Source organism: Sitophilus oryzae, unplaced genomic scaffold (assembly GCF_002938485.1).
Source record: "Sitophilus oryzae breed Bouriz unplaced genomic scaffold, Soryzae_2.0 scaffold_64_pilon_pilon, whole genome shotgun sequence".
Classification (NCBI taxonomy): Eukaryota; Metazoa; Arthropoda; class Insecta; order Coleoptera; family Curculionidae; genus Sitophilus; species Sitophilus oryzae.
In genome coordinates this window covers 120,454-137,685 of record NW_022147251.1, presented here as the reverse complement: position 1 = coordinate 137,685, position 17,232 = coordinate 120,454, and the positions used below count along the sequence as shown (strand labels likewise).

Here is a 17,232-nt window from a genome sequence, read left to right as displayed (position 1 = left end):
GACACTTTTTGTTCCAGATATATTCGTTGTTAATTATATCGGAAAACGGAAACAAATTCTTTTGTCAATTAACTTTCTAATAACTTCAATTCTTTATCTCAAATAACTTAAAATCTGTTAGAGATATCGAAAAATGGTTTGCGGCAGTCAGTTCCACGTAAAATTAACTATCCATAAGAATATTTTAGTCGCCATCTGAGACATTTCGGTTTTTGAGAAAATCGACAGGGAGTTGTCGAGGAATTTTTCCAAAAATTTTGGAAAATCGATTTTGCTTATTTAGTAATATATTGTCCTGAATGTGTACATTACAAAACCGTTTCGTTTTTGAGATTGACACTTTTTGTTCCAGAGATATTCGTTGTTAAATATATCGGAAAACGGAAAAAATATTTCATTTGTAGAGTTTCTCAAATAACTCAAAATCTGTTAAAGGTATTGGAAAACGGTTTGCGGCAGTCAATTCTGCGTATAATTAACTATCAGTAAGTATTTTTTGTTGCGATCTGAGAGATTTCGCATTCCAGAGACCTCCATCGTCTGATATGGGTAGAAGATTGAAAAAACTGAGACACACATTTTTGTTATAATTTATTATATTATTAAGTTTTACGTAGAATTACATTTCTCTAATAAACAAGCCAGGGTTACCCAGGATTCAAGAGAAGTTCATCTGGTTATTGTACAGAAGAATACTATTTAATTTATGAGTGGAAGCATCGGCTCTTTTGGTTTTTCTTTAAGATGCTGTTGTCATCAGCAGAAGTCAGTAGTTAAATGGTAGTAAAATTTCAGTACAGAATAACAATTTTCACCATCTACAATATTTATATTGTTATAACGATATAATAGCTTGTGGGCATAAAGCATATGATATTATCTATTTAACTTGATAGACATGTTTTTATCTTTATATGGTATTACTTTAATGTACCGTATGATCGAAAAAAAACGGCATCCAGTTGGCTTGGAAATGAACGTTGATGACATTCACCATTATCTTGTTAATTGTTATCTTTTTAAATTAGATTAATACCAATAGAGTTCGAACTTTCAACCGTGATAATTTTAATAACATGAAACGAGAGCATATTAGTAGATAGGTATTCTTAAATATATTTCTTTTGTTGCACCGATTTTTCTTTCCAGGATTTTACTCTTTGTAAATTATTGACCTTATCGACTAGACTGCTCAAAGCCGGATAGGACTTCAATAAACCAGGTCCTCTGTTTTCAAGTTCTTCTAAGGTGCCGACAAATGGAAAGTCTGCCCAAGTAAGCTAAAAAAGCAGGATAAAATGGCAATTATCAATTGGAACTCTTCCTATATTCTTAATTTAAAATATATGTCAAAAATATTTAGTTAATATTATTTTAGTTATATCAAATAGTATATTTTTTCTATTTTTGAGTTTCTGACACGGACGATATGGCGATTAAAATTGTTTTGCAAAAGTTAACAACAGAGACCTGTGATCCGATACTGTATCCTCCATTTTTAGAAACCATTGCATCAAACTTTTCTAAGTAGAATGGAACATCTTCTTCATAATACTTTTTCCTGTAAATCTCCTTCTGTTCTGGGTTTTCTTCTTCAAAGTAATTTGTACCTCCTACAATATTACTCGTACATTCCCAATGTATTAAGCTCTACAAAGTATCTCTAATAGTAACAAAAATTGAAATTAAATGATATTAGAAAAAAATTACAGAGAAATTGTCAAAGAAAAAATCAAATATGGAAACGATATAGTGAGAAATAATTTGTTCTAAATAAATAACCCTAATTTTAAGTGATACAGTAAAAGATTAAAGGAGAATATCAAAAATAATGTGTGGTGTCCTCGAAGAACGTTAGCTACCATCAATGACCTATATTTTGTTCACGGCTCTTCTAAGCAGCGTGTTGGTATTTACTCCATGTTCACAATAATTTCATTTGTTTTATTCTTCGTTGTCAGTAAATGTTGGTAGTTAGTAAAATAGTTATGAAATGTTTAATTCTAAACTAAAAATAGATAAGTTAATAATAATTATTTAATAACACAAACATCAGATACGCCCATGAAGCACGTGATTTAAATTGACGCACCTTAATTATAATTTTTAAGTAGTAAATAAAATGAAAGGGTAAGAATAAATATACAATAATTAAGTTAATTCTAAGTGAATTTCATAAGCTGGGTTTACTATACATATTTACATTCGGTTTACTATACATATTTATACCAGGTCAATTACCAGTGAAAAGTTATTCCATTATTTCCTTTAATTTTTGACCGAGGAATCTACCGCATGCTAGAGAACCAAGTATTTTACAGTCTTTTTCGACAAATCCACAAAATTTCAAATCCGAATTCAAATGTTTCAAATAAAACCTCAAACAAACCGTCAAGGATCCCTACCCTAGGTCCCCACCTCCGTGCATGAATACACGGATAGCAATGTAATACTCGCTTTCTTAATCTCTTTTATTCAAAGGTAGTAGTATATAGTAAGTTTTTATAGTTTCGTAAACTAAAATAAGGTAGGTAGGTATACACATACTTTTTACAAGATCTTCTAGTGTATCTACTAACGAGTCACATTCTAGATCTTCTAAATCATTTTTTCCGACGAGATTGAACTTTTTTCCCAAGTAGCGTGCAATAGCAAAACTCTGTGCAATTGGTTTCCCGTCAATTTCAAGGATAGGAACCTGGCCATATGGAGTTTCTGAAAAATATACATAAAAATTCGTTTCAGTATTCAATATTTTACATAAAATTATTTATAGTGATAGCGGCGAGGTGTGTTTGAATGCCTCCGCAGCGGTTTTTCGGTGGTAATCCATATAACACACAATATCCGCAGGATATTCATAGAACGCCGGAATGTCCCATTATAGATCATCTTAAAAAGCAACCCGTCCTCCAGACATCCTGAAATCCTGTAGTGTCTCAGGATAGAATATCCTATGGATATCTCTGTCGTATATATAATGTACATCCAGCTGAGATATCCAAACATACTCATGATAATAAAATATCCTAACAATATCGTCTAGATATTTAGGAAAATAAATAATGTACTACTTTTTATATTACATAAAATGCACAAACTATACAGATAGATATACAGTATTGCTGGCAAAGGAATATTAGCAATAGGAGGTTTTCAATGCGATAAAAAAAAGATGGTAAGGCTGCAACATACACTGCAGTACAACAGAGACGGATAAAGTGTCTTTTCCCTATCATTGTATAGGGGAAGTGATCATAGAAGTGATACGACGATAGAGCCCCTGCGAGAGGGGCGCCGGGCGGGTCTTTAAGACGTTTGTGTGGGGCTACCGCCTACTAATAGAACAGAATCGAAAAAATAGAAACAGGACGGACAGTGTTGCCATTCAATTAAATCAAAATTATGTTGGCTTATCAAAATCCTAAATCTTCTAATCCCATTATCTTGCCTACTTAATGAAATATTAAATAAAGTACGAAACAATTTTTAAGAATGTTTAGCAATATAACAACTTCTTTCTAAAACGAAAAGTAACATGCAAAACTTTTGAAATCATTTCTAAAATAGCAAGTGCAATTCTATGAAATGGCAATACTGTACGATCTTCCTAGCAGTCGCCCCGACACAGTCGGTCGGCAGCGGCGCTTGACAAAGCCGCGGCTGTGACAAAGGAATTAGGCCGAAAAAATCTTTATAAGGAGTAGCCGAACAGGGTTGCCGGGTTGGATAGATTATAATTCCATACGAACAAATATTTCGGTAGATCTTCAAAATTAAAAGTACAGAAACGAAATAAAATATAATATTTAAGTCCAAAATTAGCATTCCTATGTGTCGTAATAATAGATCACTCAAATAAAATACAAATATAATAAATATAACAAGAATTAGAAATAGCTAGGTATATTATTTGATATTAAAAAAAATATTGAATTAAATAATATTAATATATTAATAAAAACATATAAAACTATAACAAGTAGGGATAGCATTTGTGACTGCTATTATTATATGTATACATATATATCTGCTACACTAATATCATATATTAGTGTAGCAGTCACTTTTTACCTTTGTACAAATTTTGATCAGTGATATCTAAAATTAATTTCATTTCAATGGGAAAGCTGTAGCAACTCTCAACTCTTTTTTCATATTAATATATTTTTTTGACGGGAAAATCACTAAAATATTTGTCCGAATTTAGGTTGTTTCTTAACTTAAATTTTGTTTTTGTTTACATTTTTGGGGGAAAATATGGGTTCAACTTTAATAGATGAATGAAATAAAATCTTTCCAAAAGATATCAACTTCTTCAGGCATGTCGCCAATACCGCGCCTAATAAGGAGTAATAAGGATTTTAGGAATATCTCTGTAACTCTGCAACTAGACAGAACGATGACCTGTATGTGTGTTATTACTAAATAAAATTTAATGAAACAATAATAAAGTCAGATTATACAGATTCCAACGCGGCTGTCGCTTAATTTTTAGTCAAATAAGTCAGCTTTTTAAAAGTGCTTCTATTGTAAAAACTAAAGACGCAGTTGAATATCGTTGATTTTTCTTTAAATCGGTAGATCGGTAGCTTACAGAAGAAACCGGTAGACCTGGCAACTCTGTGATGAACTGACGGGAGTCTGAATAGCGAGGTGCGGAGGCGGGGGAAGGGAAATAAAATAATGGCGATAAATAAAGGGCAGGGAGATGGGTATCATGAGTGGATGGGAGGTGGCGGAATTTCCAAAATTTGTTATCTTATTGGAGTTTGTCTAAGTAGACAGTTGTAGTGGAAGTGGAAACGGGGAAGTTGTTGTCCATCTCTGTTTAAGCATAGACTTTTTATAGGCGTTTCATTCCAATGCATGTAATTCCTATGCCGGGCATTGCCGGGCCTAGAGATCCATTGCCGGGCCTGTATATTACGTCAAGGCAACAAAATATCATGTTGGTATCTTCTGGATAATCTGGATATTTATGAGCTTGGCCACTCCCAGTAATACAGAGAATTTAAAACGCCCGCGCAAAAAATTTCCCACAATCCATCTCGACAGTTGTTTGTTTTTGCATCGTGTATTATTTAGTTCTTTGATTTAGTGAAATTCGAGGTGAGTTCGGTCGTTTGTCGATATGGGCTTAAAAATGACTGAAACTAATAAAACTGGTTGAGTTTGACTTAGTTTTTTCTTATACTCATAGTTCTAGCCTTGTTCTAGCAGAAATTCTATCCTAACCTCAACTAATGTCGACAAACGACGAACGACTCAGGGTCTCACAATGAAAATTTGTGACAAAAATTATAGGTGAAAATTTGTTGAAAAGCGCTTGTTCCTTATCCCTAAACCCATTTTCGTGTTTCATCTATTCGAACAGAAATCCTATTTTTGTGTTTAAATTGTGAGTTTCTGGAATGTGTGGTGTTAGAAATTATACCTGTATCCTCTGTGCTACTGTGTGCTAACTTTGATGTAAACTGTTGCTGCTAGACATAAACTGCTAGACTCCATAAAGGGTAGTATAATCTGGTATAATACCAAACGATCGAAAAAAACGGCGTCAGAGGTGGCTTGGAAATGAAGATTGCTGTTATTTTGTATGTAAATTTATTTGGGGAATGTCATCGATCGTAATTTTCAAGCCAATTGAACGCCGTTTTTTTTTTTCGATGGTACAGTATAAATTGAAAGGTCTTAACTCATACAAATAAACTTCTAAATTTTGACGCAAAAATGACGCAAAATTCATTGACATAATATGTAGGTATATTTTAGAGCTGTTAATAAAAATATCCAATGAATAACGTCAAAATGTGGCTAAATAAAACTAAATCGGGAACGTTTTTACTATAAACTAAGGATGAAGAAAGTATTGTCAAATAATAGTCCTCATATAATGTCCTAAAAATATTCTATAATGCTCCCAACATCATCCTTGTATTATCCTATAAATATCCCAAATAATCTTAAAAGGCTTGCCTAGGGATGTCTTGAAGATGACTTTTTTGTCCCATTTGGATATCCCATAAATATCCTCCTCTGGTTTTTGGATATCCCTAAGATATTTACTATATCCTTGGTGGATATCCTCAAGATATCTATAGGATTGTGTTGTGTTATATGGGAACGCTTGCGAATTGTAAGCTACTTCCTAACCAGGCTGCAAATGGTGCCTTGTGCCTCGTTTGCTCCCCTTCTTTTTTCAGGATCACTAGTTCATCGTTAAGCGATTCCTCCTGTATTGATGAAGCCGGATGGCAGAAACACTGAGTGTGTACGGGTAGTCATGTTTCATGGCTAATCTTACTGTAGACTTTCCCAATAAATTCTTCTTCTTTTTAAAATTATTTATTCGTCTAATTATTTCTTATTTTTAAATGGATTTATATCAAACCAGCTGTGTTCTAACAAAAGTATTGTTTACAGTTTTTTTCATAAAAATAATAAGAGAACATTGCTTTTTAAAAATATCTGTGGACTATACTTTTATTGATCGGGTCAATCAATAATTTTCCTAATCATCGATATATTTTGATGATGTTGAATGATGCAGTCATTCTACTGTTATATTAATCATTTGAGACCATAAACAAACATAACATATACAATCTTATATACTAATTCATTATAATAAAATTAAATAATTAATAATAAAAATATTGTAATAATATTCCTGCAGATGAAGTGAAAAGTTTTGTTTTTTAAGTATCTACTATACATATTATAAACGCATAAAAAGTAATAAACACACATACAGCGGTCTCTTTAAATATAAGGGTGGTGTTTATCAATAAATGTTCACAACTTTTTAATATTATTTGGTAATAGAGATTACATAATAATTGTATTATTATTATTATTTATTTTAAGTTCTGTTAAATAAAGTGAACCTTAAAAATTAATACTTAGGTACCTACTGAAACAACTGAAACAGATTTTAAGAAAATAAATATTAGTCTGTGTATTTAAGAAAGAAATAAGCTAGTAAATGTACCTTACTTTTGAACACACTTATATTAAACAAAGATTCAACTATAATTATAAGCCCAATATTGACATTGTTGACAAAATCACTTACTTTTCTTAAATTCAGGCCATTTTTCCTTTGGAATCCTAATATCCTCAAAATCTTGATTTCCATAAGCCAATAAATATCTAATAATTTGACCTCTACCGTTTGTATCGAAATAGTAAAGTTTGTACGTTGTCGGGGCCATAATAGTTAAAAAAATTATTTTGTCTCTGTTGTAAATATCTCTCTGCTGAAAACAGAATAAAGTGTTACAGCCACGCTAATTTGTATTTATGATGCAATCAAAGTTTATACAGACCAACTTAAAGGTAGCCACACACATGCAGGGTGGCGCCGTTCATACGCCGCGGAGGCTCCAAGGAGAACGACAATTTGTAGTGAAAAGAAATTTTGAGAGCATATTATGTAGGTTAATTCAGAGCACTTTTTAAAAATATAGAGAGTTCTACGGGGTGTCCCCAAAAAAAGTTACATATCAAAGTTGTGTTTTTTGTAACGAAACACCCTATATATTAATTGATTTTCGGATTCTGGGAGAAAAATAAAGGTGCGTTTTATAAGAGAACTATATGACTAAAACGTAAGGTTTTTGACATATTTAACATTTTCTAGAAATAAAGAACAATTTTTAAATTACAATAAAAGCTACCTGAATTGGAATTTACCCTGTATAACCTAATATATAGTTAAATTAACTATTGTTCTTTAAATCAAATTAAAATTGATTCAGAAAGTTATACAGGGTGAGAGAAAATTAATATTGAACATTGGTAACCTTTGAAGGCATGTTACTCTCTTATTTTAAATAGAACACCCCGTATATTATTCCGATATTCAATGGAGAATTTATGTCTCTTCAAAATACTATTAAGGTTGCCTGCTCTTCAAACAAAGATTTTCCTAGATACTTTCATTTACATGATTTGATCGGAGTAGATCTTTATTATTTGATAAAATCTAGGTGGCTGTGATATGTCCAAAGACATTATAAAGATAGACCGAACATCTCATTCATAAATACTCGTTGGTAGTGTATCAAACATTCCAATGTGTCAAACAAAGACAGAAGAGACAGAGAAGTCTAAAATTTCCGACCCCGGCAACCGGCACATATACTTATGTTGAAACGTTAGTAGGTAGTTTTCGAAAATCGCTCCAACGTCGATATTCAATTGAAACTTTCAGTTACTTCTATATAAACTTTCAGTTACTTTTGAATATTTACAGGGTGACCCAGGCTTCCGAAACAGTTCTATATTAGGTTTGTGGTTGGTGACTTTTCTTTCAATTTGTTTTTTAGAATATGGAGGCAATAGTAAAGCACATTTTAGACATTTTTGTAATCATAGGTGGCCGGAACATATTTTCAAACTAAAGTTGCAGATTTGCCATTAAATTTCCATTCCAGAAATACCTAGGGTTGCCACCTGTCCTTTTTTTAGTCCTTTTTTTGGAATAACTTGTCCTTTTGACTTTTTTTGACTTAAAAAGTCATTTTTATTTACGTATTTTTCCTGGGAGAAGAAGAGAACTTAGAACTTCCCGTTTAATCTCTGAGAAAATTACCTACAGCAAACAGAAATATTCTTTTCGTCCAAATAAATAAATTTTTCTTGTTTAGAATAGGCAACATTATTTAGAACTTCCCTTTTAATCTCAAATGATACTTTAGGTTTTAGTTTTACCTTTTTTTATCTTAAAAGAACTTTTCAAAATTAGTAATTAGTAACGATTTAGTTAGTTCGCAATCGATAGCTTCCTGTGAAGTACTGTGTAATAGTTGTTTAATCTTGTTTATTAATAACTTCCTTTACCTAAAATCAATATTTATTTTAATGAGAAAAATTGTGTTTTTTGAAAATATAAGACAAGATTTGACTTTGGTCTTCTTCTCGTATTATGATGGCTCTGATACGAGGCAATTACCTTTAGTCTCTCAATAGAGGGCATTTATCATTAAAAAGTATCAAATCTGTGTGTGCTACAGTATGGCATTTCTGTCGCATAATAATGAATATTACGCTTCGCAAATCCATTACTTAGGTAGCTTAATCAGACAATCAAATTTTAGTTAAACGTCCCAATCTTCATGAACTGTATTAAGCATATGTATTGCGGATTGAATCACCCTGTATGTTGACAAAAATATTTTGAAAATGTGCGTTACAATGGCCCCGTTCTTATGTAAAGATTGAAATAAAAATCACAAACCAAAAACGTAATAGGTAAAAAAGCTTTTTTGGAGGCCTGGGTCACTCTGCATATAGCTATGTACAAAACTAGTAGCCTAAGAATTATTTACAGTTCGTCCCATTCTAAAAAAAAGGTAAACACACCGTAAAAATAACTCTAGGAAGAGGTGTTTGTATTGTACGGTGGTAAAAACTTGTCTAAACAAGACCGAAGGGGCAGATATAAGATATAATAAAGCAATAAAATGTAAAAAGGGACGGGTAAACACCTTTGTTTATTTGTTGAGCAAAATCCTTTAAAATATCGTATATAATGACCAAAATATGACGCAATTTAAAAAAAATGTCACTTTCTGGCATATAATAAAGTTTCAAATATATGCAACGCTTATATTCAAATTTGTTATGATATACAACAGTTAGGTAGTAATTGAGACGAATTATAATTCAATTACCGGCTACTACGTTCTTGTTTTAATAGATCAAAATTCAACAAAATATAATTAGAAATTATTTTAATTGTGAGAGGCTCCCCTTGTGGGACGCCTATGTGTACGATTACATGGCGGAAACAATACCTGACCTGTGAAAAGACAAATTAGGGGTAATTTGAGGCTTATTTTTCCACACATTTGACACTGTCCTACCATATTGAAAATTCGCAGATTCAAAAAGTACGTTAAACAAAAGCAAAAACTACTGAAAAACACTGAAAAGTTCACTTCGGACTTGATTCCGACTTCAAACACACCTAAGCTAAACGTAGTACGCTATAACGGACCATGGGCCGTCGCGAGGGGAGTGGTGGGACGGACGGCTCATTTTCATTCTGGAAGACTAGCAGCGATGTTGCCAATAGTTCTAGACGTTTCAGCCCATTAAACAGTAAACATGTCCTTTAATAGTAACGCATATATCCTCTGGTTAATAACCATATTATTACGCATGCTTCTTTAAAAATAAACTATTAATTTAATTAAGAAATTGAGATTTATTGATATCCGGTGAAGGTTTTAAAGTCACCTTTTCTGCAAATAAAACTAAGTAGATAGGCGCAAATTTGAGATGTGGCAATGTCGCCTTCTCTATCTCAGTTGGTTTTTACAATACGTAGTCAACCTCCGATTGTTTGATCGGGTTAAAATGCACAATGTGATATCTGTTCTTACTAAATCTATGGATATGTCTGACGTTACTTCAACATAGCTGTTTAACAACTAGTTATTATTTTGTGTCAGTTAAAACAAAAAAAGTTCTCAGAAATTTGCCGAAAATGCAAACTTATCCTACATCAGAGAGAATTGATATGATTCTATTTGTTGGTGAATGCAGTGTGCATTCTTAATTAGTTAATTAGTAGAATACTTAAATGCTCCTGATTTTATCTAGTCTAGATTTTTTTATGGGGATATGTTAAAGACAATGTTTACAAAACTCGACCAACTAGTGTCGACAACATTAGAGAAATTATTGTAGCTGTTCTTCGAAGTAGAACTCCACATATACCTTTTAAAATGAAAAGATATTTTTGAAAAGATAATCATTTTATGCAGTTAACAGGAAAGGAAGCATTTTGAGCATTTGATTTCATCTAGCTAATTTTTGTCGCATAATTATATGTTTATATCTAGTTTTAAATCTGTAATAATTAAAATCTGTTTTAAACGTGTATATTTTTATTACCCTTGAGGTATTTTATTCTACAATCTTTAATTTTTGTTAAATTAACAAAAGGTATATCATACAGCCACCTAGATTTTTTTTTTCAAATAATAAAGGTTACGGACACAAAATCATATAAATTAAAATATCTGGAAAAATCTTTGTCTGAGGGGTAGGTAACTTTAATAATATTTTGAAGATATATAAATTCCCCATTGAACACCGGAGAAATATACTTGGTGTTCCATTTAAAATAAAGGAGTAAGGAGTTGCTTTTAAATGTGACTAATGTTCCATAATAATTTTGTCTCACCCTATATAACTGTTCGGGTCAAATTTCAATTTGGTTTAACATACAATGGTTACTGTAATTAAATATCAGGCTATACAAGGGCAACTAAAATTTATGTAGCTGTTATCGAAATTTAAAATTTACTCTTCGTTTTCACAAAACGTGAAATATGTCAAAATCCTTAGATTTTAAGTATATGCTTCTTTAATAAAATTTACCTTTATTTTTTTCCTAGAATCCGAAAATCAATTAATATATAAGGTGCTCCATTAGAAAAAAAACAACTTTGATGTGTAACTTTTTTTGAGGACACCCTGTATAATTCTATATATTTTTATAAAATGCTTTCAGTTAACCTACATATGCTGCCAAAATTTCATTTCGATATAAACTACCGTTCTCCTTGGAGCTTCCGCGGCGAATGAGAGGCGCCACCCTGTACAGTTATTCTTTATGGTTTGGACTGCGCGGTCCAAATCTTGAAATATGTCTCCACATGTATGGTGAAGACCTTGACACAGCCGGTGGATAGTCCACAGAATCCTATTTAAAAACGATTGTGAATTGTGCAGCACAGTGCCTGAACAGGCCAAACCTTGGGTGTGTGGTGGTATCGTTAGTTAATCTACCAGTTTTCCGCTACCCACCACAATTATTTTGCAAATATCAACCGTCAATTTGTGAAAGACTCCATTAAAATATACGAAAGTGTAATATAGAAAATAATAATTTTCTATATTATTCAAATTCATTTTGCAAAGAGAAGTTGTAGATTGTATAGGAGGGGCCACCGTGAATTTATAGATCTACCTGAGAAATGTACCAAAAAAATCCCAAAGAAGACTGTTTGAAGTGTGGAGCGTCAAATAATAATGTATACAATTGACGTCAACCAATCATGAAAGCATCAAATTGCTGTATGCGAGAGTTATGAGCTGAAACAATTCTCAAAACCTCGACTGTGCAGTTTTGCCTTGAGGAAAAACTCTATGTATGTGGCTACCTCAACTTAGGTAAAACCGAAGCATCATGCGATTGCAAATATCGATGTGGGGTGATCGAATACTCTTGAATTAAATTTGTTCTAAACATAGTCACGCTTAATGATAAGCAAATATTAATCACTTAATTCTATAATAAATATGGAATTCTGTTTTGGACGATTAACAGCTATGTATATCATGGAGAGAGAGAGAGAGAGAGAGAGGGAGAGAGAGAATAAAAGAATATATTTTTTTTAAATATACGAAAGTGTGCCTTAAATTTGGCAATCCTATTGTAAGAAATGCTGCTAGCACTGGAATAAAAAATGCCGGATATGCGAGATCAACAGAAAAAAATAATAATTTTGTAAATTATTATAGTTCATTTTACAAAGAGAAGTTGTAGATTGTATGGGAGGGGTGGAGTTAAATCACATGAATTTGTAGATCTACCTAAGAAGTGTACCGAGAAGTGTACCGAAAAAAATCCCAAAGACTGTTTGAAGCGTGGAGCGTCAAATAATATTGTATACAATTGACGCCAACCAATTACCATCAAAGCGTCAAATTGCTATATGCGAGAGTCATGAACTGAAACAATCCTCAGAGCCTCGACTGTGCAGTTTTGCCTTGAGGAAAAACTGTATGTATGTGGCTGCTTTAACTTAGATAAAACCGAAGCATCATGATTAGATTGCAAATATCGATATAAGGTGATCGAATAATCTTGAATTAAATTTGTTCTAAACATAGACTTACACAACTTAATGATAAGCAAATATTAATCACTTAACGACTTAATTCTGTTATAAATATATGTTATTCTGTTTTAGACGATTAACAACTGGAGAGAGAGAGAGAGAGAGAGAGAGAGAGAGAGAGAGAGAGTAAAATAATATTTTTTTTTATTGTAATACTATAAATCCAAATAACACATGTGATAAAAATACATACCTCCAACATTCAAAAAAGTTGTGTGTATTATGATCACTCTTATCAGAGTGTTATAATGTGTTCATTGATAAAATGGACATATCATGTAATTAGAAAAAAATGTTATAATTTACGGAACGAGTTATAACTCAGTTAGAAGTTGGAAACTCTATATCCGAAGATCAAAATGGATTTATTCTAGGTTGGTCATGTACTTGACAATATATTTGTCATACAACAAATAGCAGAAAAAAATATTCGAAAAAATTAATTTTGAGAAAATGAAGAAATACTTATCACCATTTGTGGATAGGGGAGAGTTACCTAAGATGGGACGGTCTCCTAAGAAAAGACAGTAATTTTTTTAAGGCATAGTAGACTTGCGGCGGCATCTATTTGTGTTAGTGGAAAGTTAATAGTACGGCCATCTTTCAGATAGAAGATGGCTTGTCTAGTCATATTTGTGTAGAGTGGACAGCTAGTTTTTAATTTTTGGAAGATTTTTAAAAATATTTGCTAGCGGGACAACTTCGTATATTGACTTGACGGTAAGTAGCTTAGACCTTTTAAGGTCGCGGGTTATAAGTGTGGTTTACTGTAATAATATTTCCAGAAAGAAACTTTTGCAACAGGTTGTGTTTATAAAATAGGTTATATTTTTTTATGAATCAGTGCATATTCCTCAAGATGGGACACTTCAAATTTCTTAAGTTGGGACGCCCCAACTTGGGAAACCGGTTATTTTTGGATAGAAATCTGTTCTTCCAACGTTCTTTTCTTCATTTCGTATGCCTCCGACAAATCGCATTTTTCGTATTTTTATAAGTAAAAATTATTGACATCAGTCCTTTACCGATAGTTAAAGACAAACGAAAAAAATACAAACAGCTAGGAGATAATTGAAGTCTACTATTTTAACAGAGTCCCAATACAAAAACCAACTGGAGGCCCAGCAGACGCCAAAAGTAAATAAAATAATAAACAGTCTTAAAAATATACTTTTCAATAACGGTCGTGCCCAAGGTGTAAGAAAACAAAGCTGCAGTCAGAATAAAATTGACTGCAACATAAAGAATGTTACTGATGAAGATGACAGAGCACGTACCGTCTCGTGTCTGTGGAGATAATTATATGATGAGTGGAGGAGACTGGTATAATTGCCATAAATGTTCACAGTGGGCTCATGAGTCTTGTGGAATTATGGATGAATTGTATCTCACATGTGCCCATTGTGAAAAGTAATGTCCCTTCTTAGGCAACCTCCTGACCCTTCTTAGGAGACCATCTTCCTAAGATGGGACAAAAACTTTTTATAAATCAGGGAATTACATGTATTTTGTTTCTTCTATACGTCATTTTATGACCAAAGTTTGTTGGCTACGGAGTATAAGTTTCGTTCATTTACAAAAACTTGTTTTATTTTGATTAGTTATTAAGATATTATTTTTAAGAAAATCGTCCCATCTTAGGTTACTCTCCCCTATTAAGAAAGCATATGATAATGTCCCGAGAAATAAGCTATGGATGGCATTAGAAACTATTGGGGTTAGCCAGCATCTAATAGAAGTTATCAAAGAACTGTACACCGATAATATCAGTTATATAAAACAAGGAAAGAAACTCTCGGAACCCGTATGTACAACAAAGTGTCTCAGAAAAGATTGTTACTTATCCCTTCTTTTATTTAATATTTACCTGGATATAGCTCTTAGGAGGTGAAAGAGATCATGTCCAGGAATTGGAATTCCAATTAATGAGGAAGATCTTCTGACACTTAATTTTGCAGACGATCAAGCAGTATTTCCTCAAGATTCCTTTGACATATATACTATAAGACTATATTTGACATATAAGACTATATACTGAGTATCAGGAATGGGGTTTAGAAGAAATTTCGACGCCAAATTTGATATTCTAATTGACATTGAGACAGAAATTCAACAGGTAGACACATTCGAATATGTAGGAGCTATAGTTGATAAAGATGGAATCGGTAGGACAGAGATACGACAGAGAATTCACAACGCGAGGAGTGTGGTAGGGGCACTCAACTCAATCTGGTGGACAAACATATTAGTATAAAGAAGAAAAAATATATTGCTCAACAATAGTAGAATCGGCCTTATGGGAGTGAGATAAGGGTCTTAAGAGAAGAAGATAAACGGAGAGTATTGGCTGTAGAGATTACTTACGTAGAAGCGCTAGAGTGTCCAGATTACAAAGAGTGGGAAACAAGGAAATTAGAAACAGAACATCGGCACAAGAAACAGTAATACAACGAATCGAGGAAAGAGGTTTGAGATGGTTTGGTCATCTAATGTGGATGGAGGACACAATATAGCCAAAACTTCTATTCAAATCGTCGCGCCCTGAAAGAAACAAAAGGGAACGCCCCCGTCTGTCCTGGAACGATGGTATACGATAGGCGATGAGACATCGGAGTATCGAAGAAGATCTCGTGTTCGACAGAGATGGCTGGGCGATTGAGTATGATCTGCATAGTACAGTAATTGTATTCTTATAAGGTTAATCCCAAATATATACATATATATAGTTATAGTTCACGCAGTGGCGACTCTTGAGTTCTGGGGCAGGACGAGCACAGATTCCATAAAGATACACTGCTTATTCAACCATTTCCAATTATGATGTAGCCTCTCTGAGATATTTAGATACTCTTTTTGTAGTTCGGCCCATTGGTGTCTATTGTTGGCCATGCAAACCCAAGTTATCCCTGCTAATATCCTAATATTCCCATCTCAAATTAGGTCTTCTTCTAGGTCTCTTAATTCCTCGTTTTTTTTTTCTCGTTGGACAACGCAAGGCAAAAGATCTAAGCATAAAGTTGGATAATTTAGTTATAAAACCTCAAAAGAAAGTTAAATACATGGGGGTTTGGTTCGACTCGGGCATGCGAATGACTTCAGACGTCATAGAAATCAGGGATAAAACGACTGGCATCATCCAGCATCTGACGAGAATAACTCCCAATATCGGAGGACCTCGCGTGGAAAAAAGAAGACTTCTCGCTTCGGTAGTTCATTCGACCATACTCTACGCATCGCCGATCTGGGACAGATCCATGCGTTTCAAGCATTACGAAAACATGCTAGAAAGGATAAATAGGAAGTTAGCACTCAGGGTTGCATCGGCATACTGCACATGTCCAACAGTAGCGGTACTGTGTCTTGTTAAGATACATCCAGTCAGTCTACTGATCCAGGAAAGAAATCAAATATATAAAAATGGACCTTTCTTCCGGAAAGAGGCCAGAAACATGGTACTAGAGCAATGGCAGACACGATGGGAAGCATATAGCGGATGGACAAAGACTTTCATACCCAATATTAAAAATTGGATAAAATGCGACCAAGTAAACACGGACTACTACCTCACGCAAGCCATGACTGGTCATGGAGTAGTTGGCTAGTATCTGCACAGGATCCGCAAAGCTGACTCTCCTAAATGCTGGTATTGCGAGGTGTCAGACTCGGCTAACCACACACTAATTGAGTGTCACGCCCACGAAGATTTACGGGAAAACGCCGAAACAGTGACTTATACGAAGATACTAGAGTAAACGTCGGAAACCTTCTAACATCTTCGAATGGAAATATCGAAGCGATTTGCGGTATGTTAAGGAACATTATAAAGAAAAAGGCGAAGGACGAAAAAGACAAGATCTGGGTACAGACAAGACCAACATAGAAGTATGATAAGTCTCTAATCTTGATGAAATGCCTTCGGCGGTACCGAGATTGGCGAGCTTAGAGCACAGATGGGTTTTTAGTGGGTAGACCCTCTCGCATGAGGGAGATCCCCACACTCCGGCCCTAAAGGCGTTTCCCATCTATAAAAAAAAATTTCTCGTTTTTATACATCTAACATTGAACACCGATATCGTATGATCAAGTGCTACATTTATTTTGTGCTCTTATATGGAGTGGAATCCTGGAACCTGAAAGTTGCTACAATCAGAAAAATCAAAGTTTTGAAGTTTCGTGGGATGCTTGGCCTTTGACGGAGCACATGTCAAATACTCAATAGCTCAACTCCATGGCATAAACCAAAATAGAGAGAGAGAGAGAGAGAGAGAGAGAGAGAGAGAGAGAGAGAGAGAGAGAGAGAGAGAGAGAG

The 17,232-nt window shown here is 33.6% G+C and overlaps 2 protein-coding genes across 2 annotated transcripts; one reads left to right on the top strand and one right to left on the bottom strand.

Annotated features, from left to right (window-relative positions):
- Window positions 1-584: 584 nt before the first annotated feature.
- On the bottom strand, window positions 585-7,273 carry LOC115887876 (glutathione S-transferase-like). The gene is made up of 4 exons (XM_030907399.1): window positions 7,079-7,273; window positions 2,548-2,715; window positions 1,471-1,613; window positions 585-1,280 (listed from the first exon to the last, which is right to left on the bottom strand). The coding sequence occupies exons 1-4, from the start codon at window positions 7,215-7,217 to the stop codon at window positions 1,110-1,112; spliced, it is 621 nt and encodes a 206-aa protein (XP_030763259.1). The 5' UTR covers window positions 7,218-7,273; the 3' UTR covers window positions 585-1,109.
- An 8,709-nt stretch (window positions 7,274-15,982) lies between these two features.
- On the top strand, window positions 15,983-16,525 carry LOC115887872. Its single transcript, XM_030907393.1, has one exon. The coding sequence runs from the start codon at window positions 15,983-15,985 to the stop codon at window positions 16,523-16,525; it is 543 nt and encodes a 180-aa protein (XP_030763253.1).
- The last annotated feature ends 707 nt before the right edge of the window (window positions 16,526-17,232 follow it).

What these genes read in the sequence shown, in the direction of transcription:
- LOC115887876 (XM_030907399.1), bottom strand. Translation starts at nt 7,217, where the DNA reads ATGGCCCCGACAACGTACAAACTTTACTATTTCGATACAAACGGTAGA. An exon ending in ACTAGAAGATCTTGTAAAAA is followed by an intron (nt 1,614 to 2,547) that starts GTATGTGTATAC and finishes GTAATATTGTAG; the next exon opens with GAGGTACAAATTACTTTGAA. An exon ending in GATACAGTATCGGATCACAG is followed by an intron (nt 1,281 to 1,470) that starts GTCTCTGTTGTT and finishes CTGCTTTTTTAG; the next exon opens with CTTACTTGGGCAGACTTTCC.
- LOC115887872 (XM_030907393.1), top strand. Translation starts at nt 15,983, where the DNA reads ATGGGGGTTTGGTTCGACTCGGGCATGCGAATGACTTCAGACGTCATA.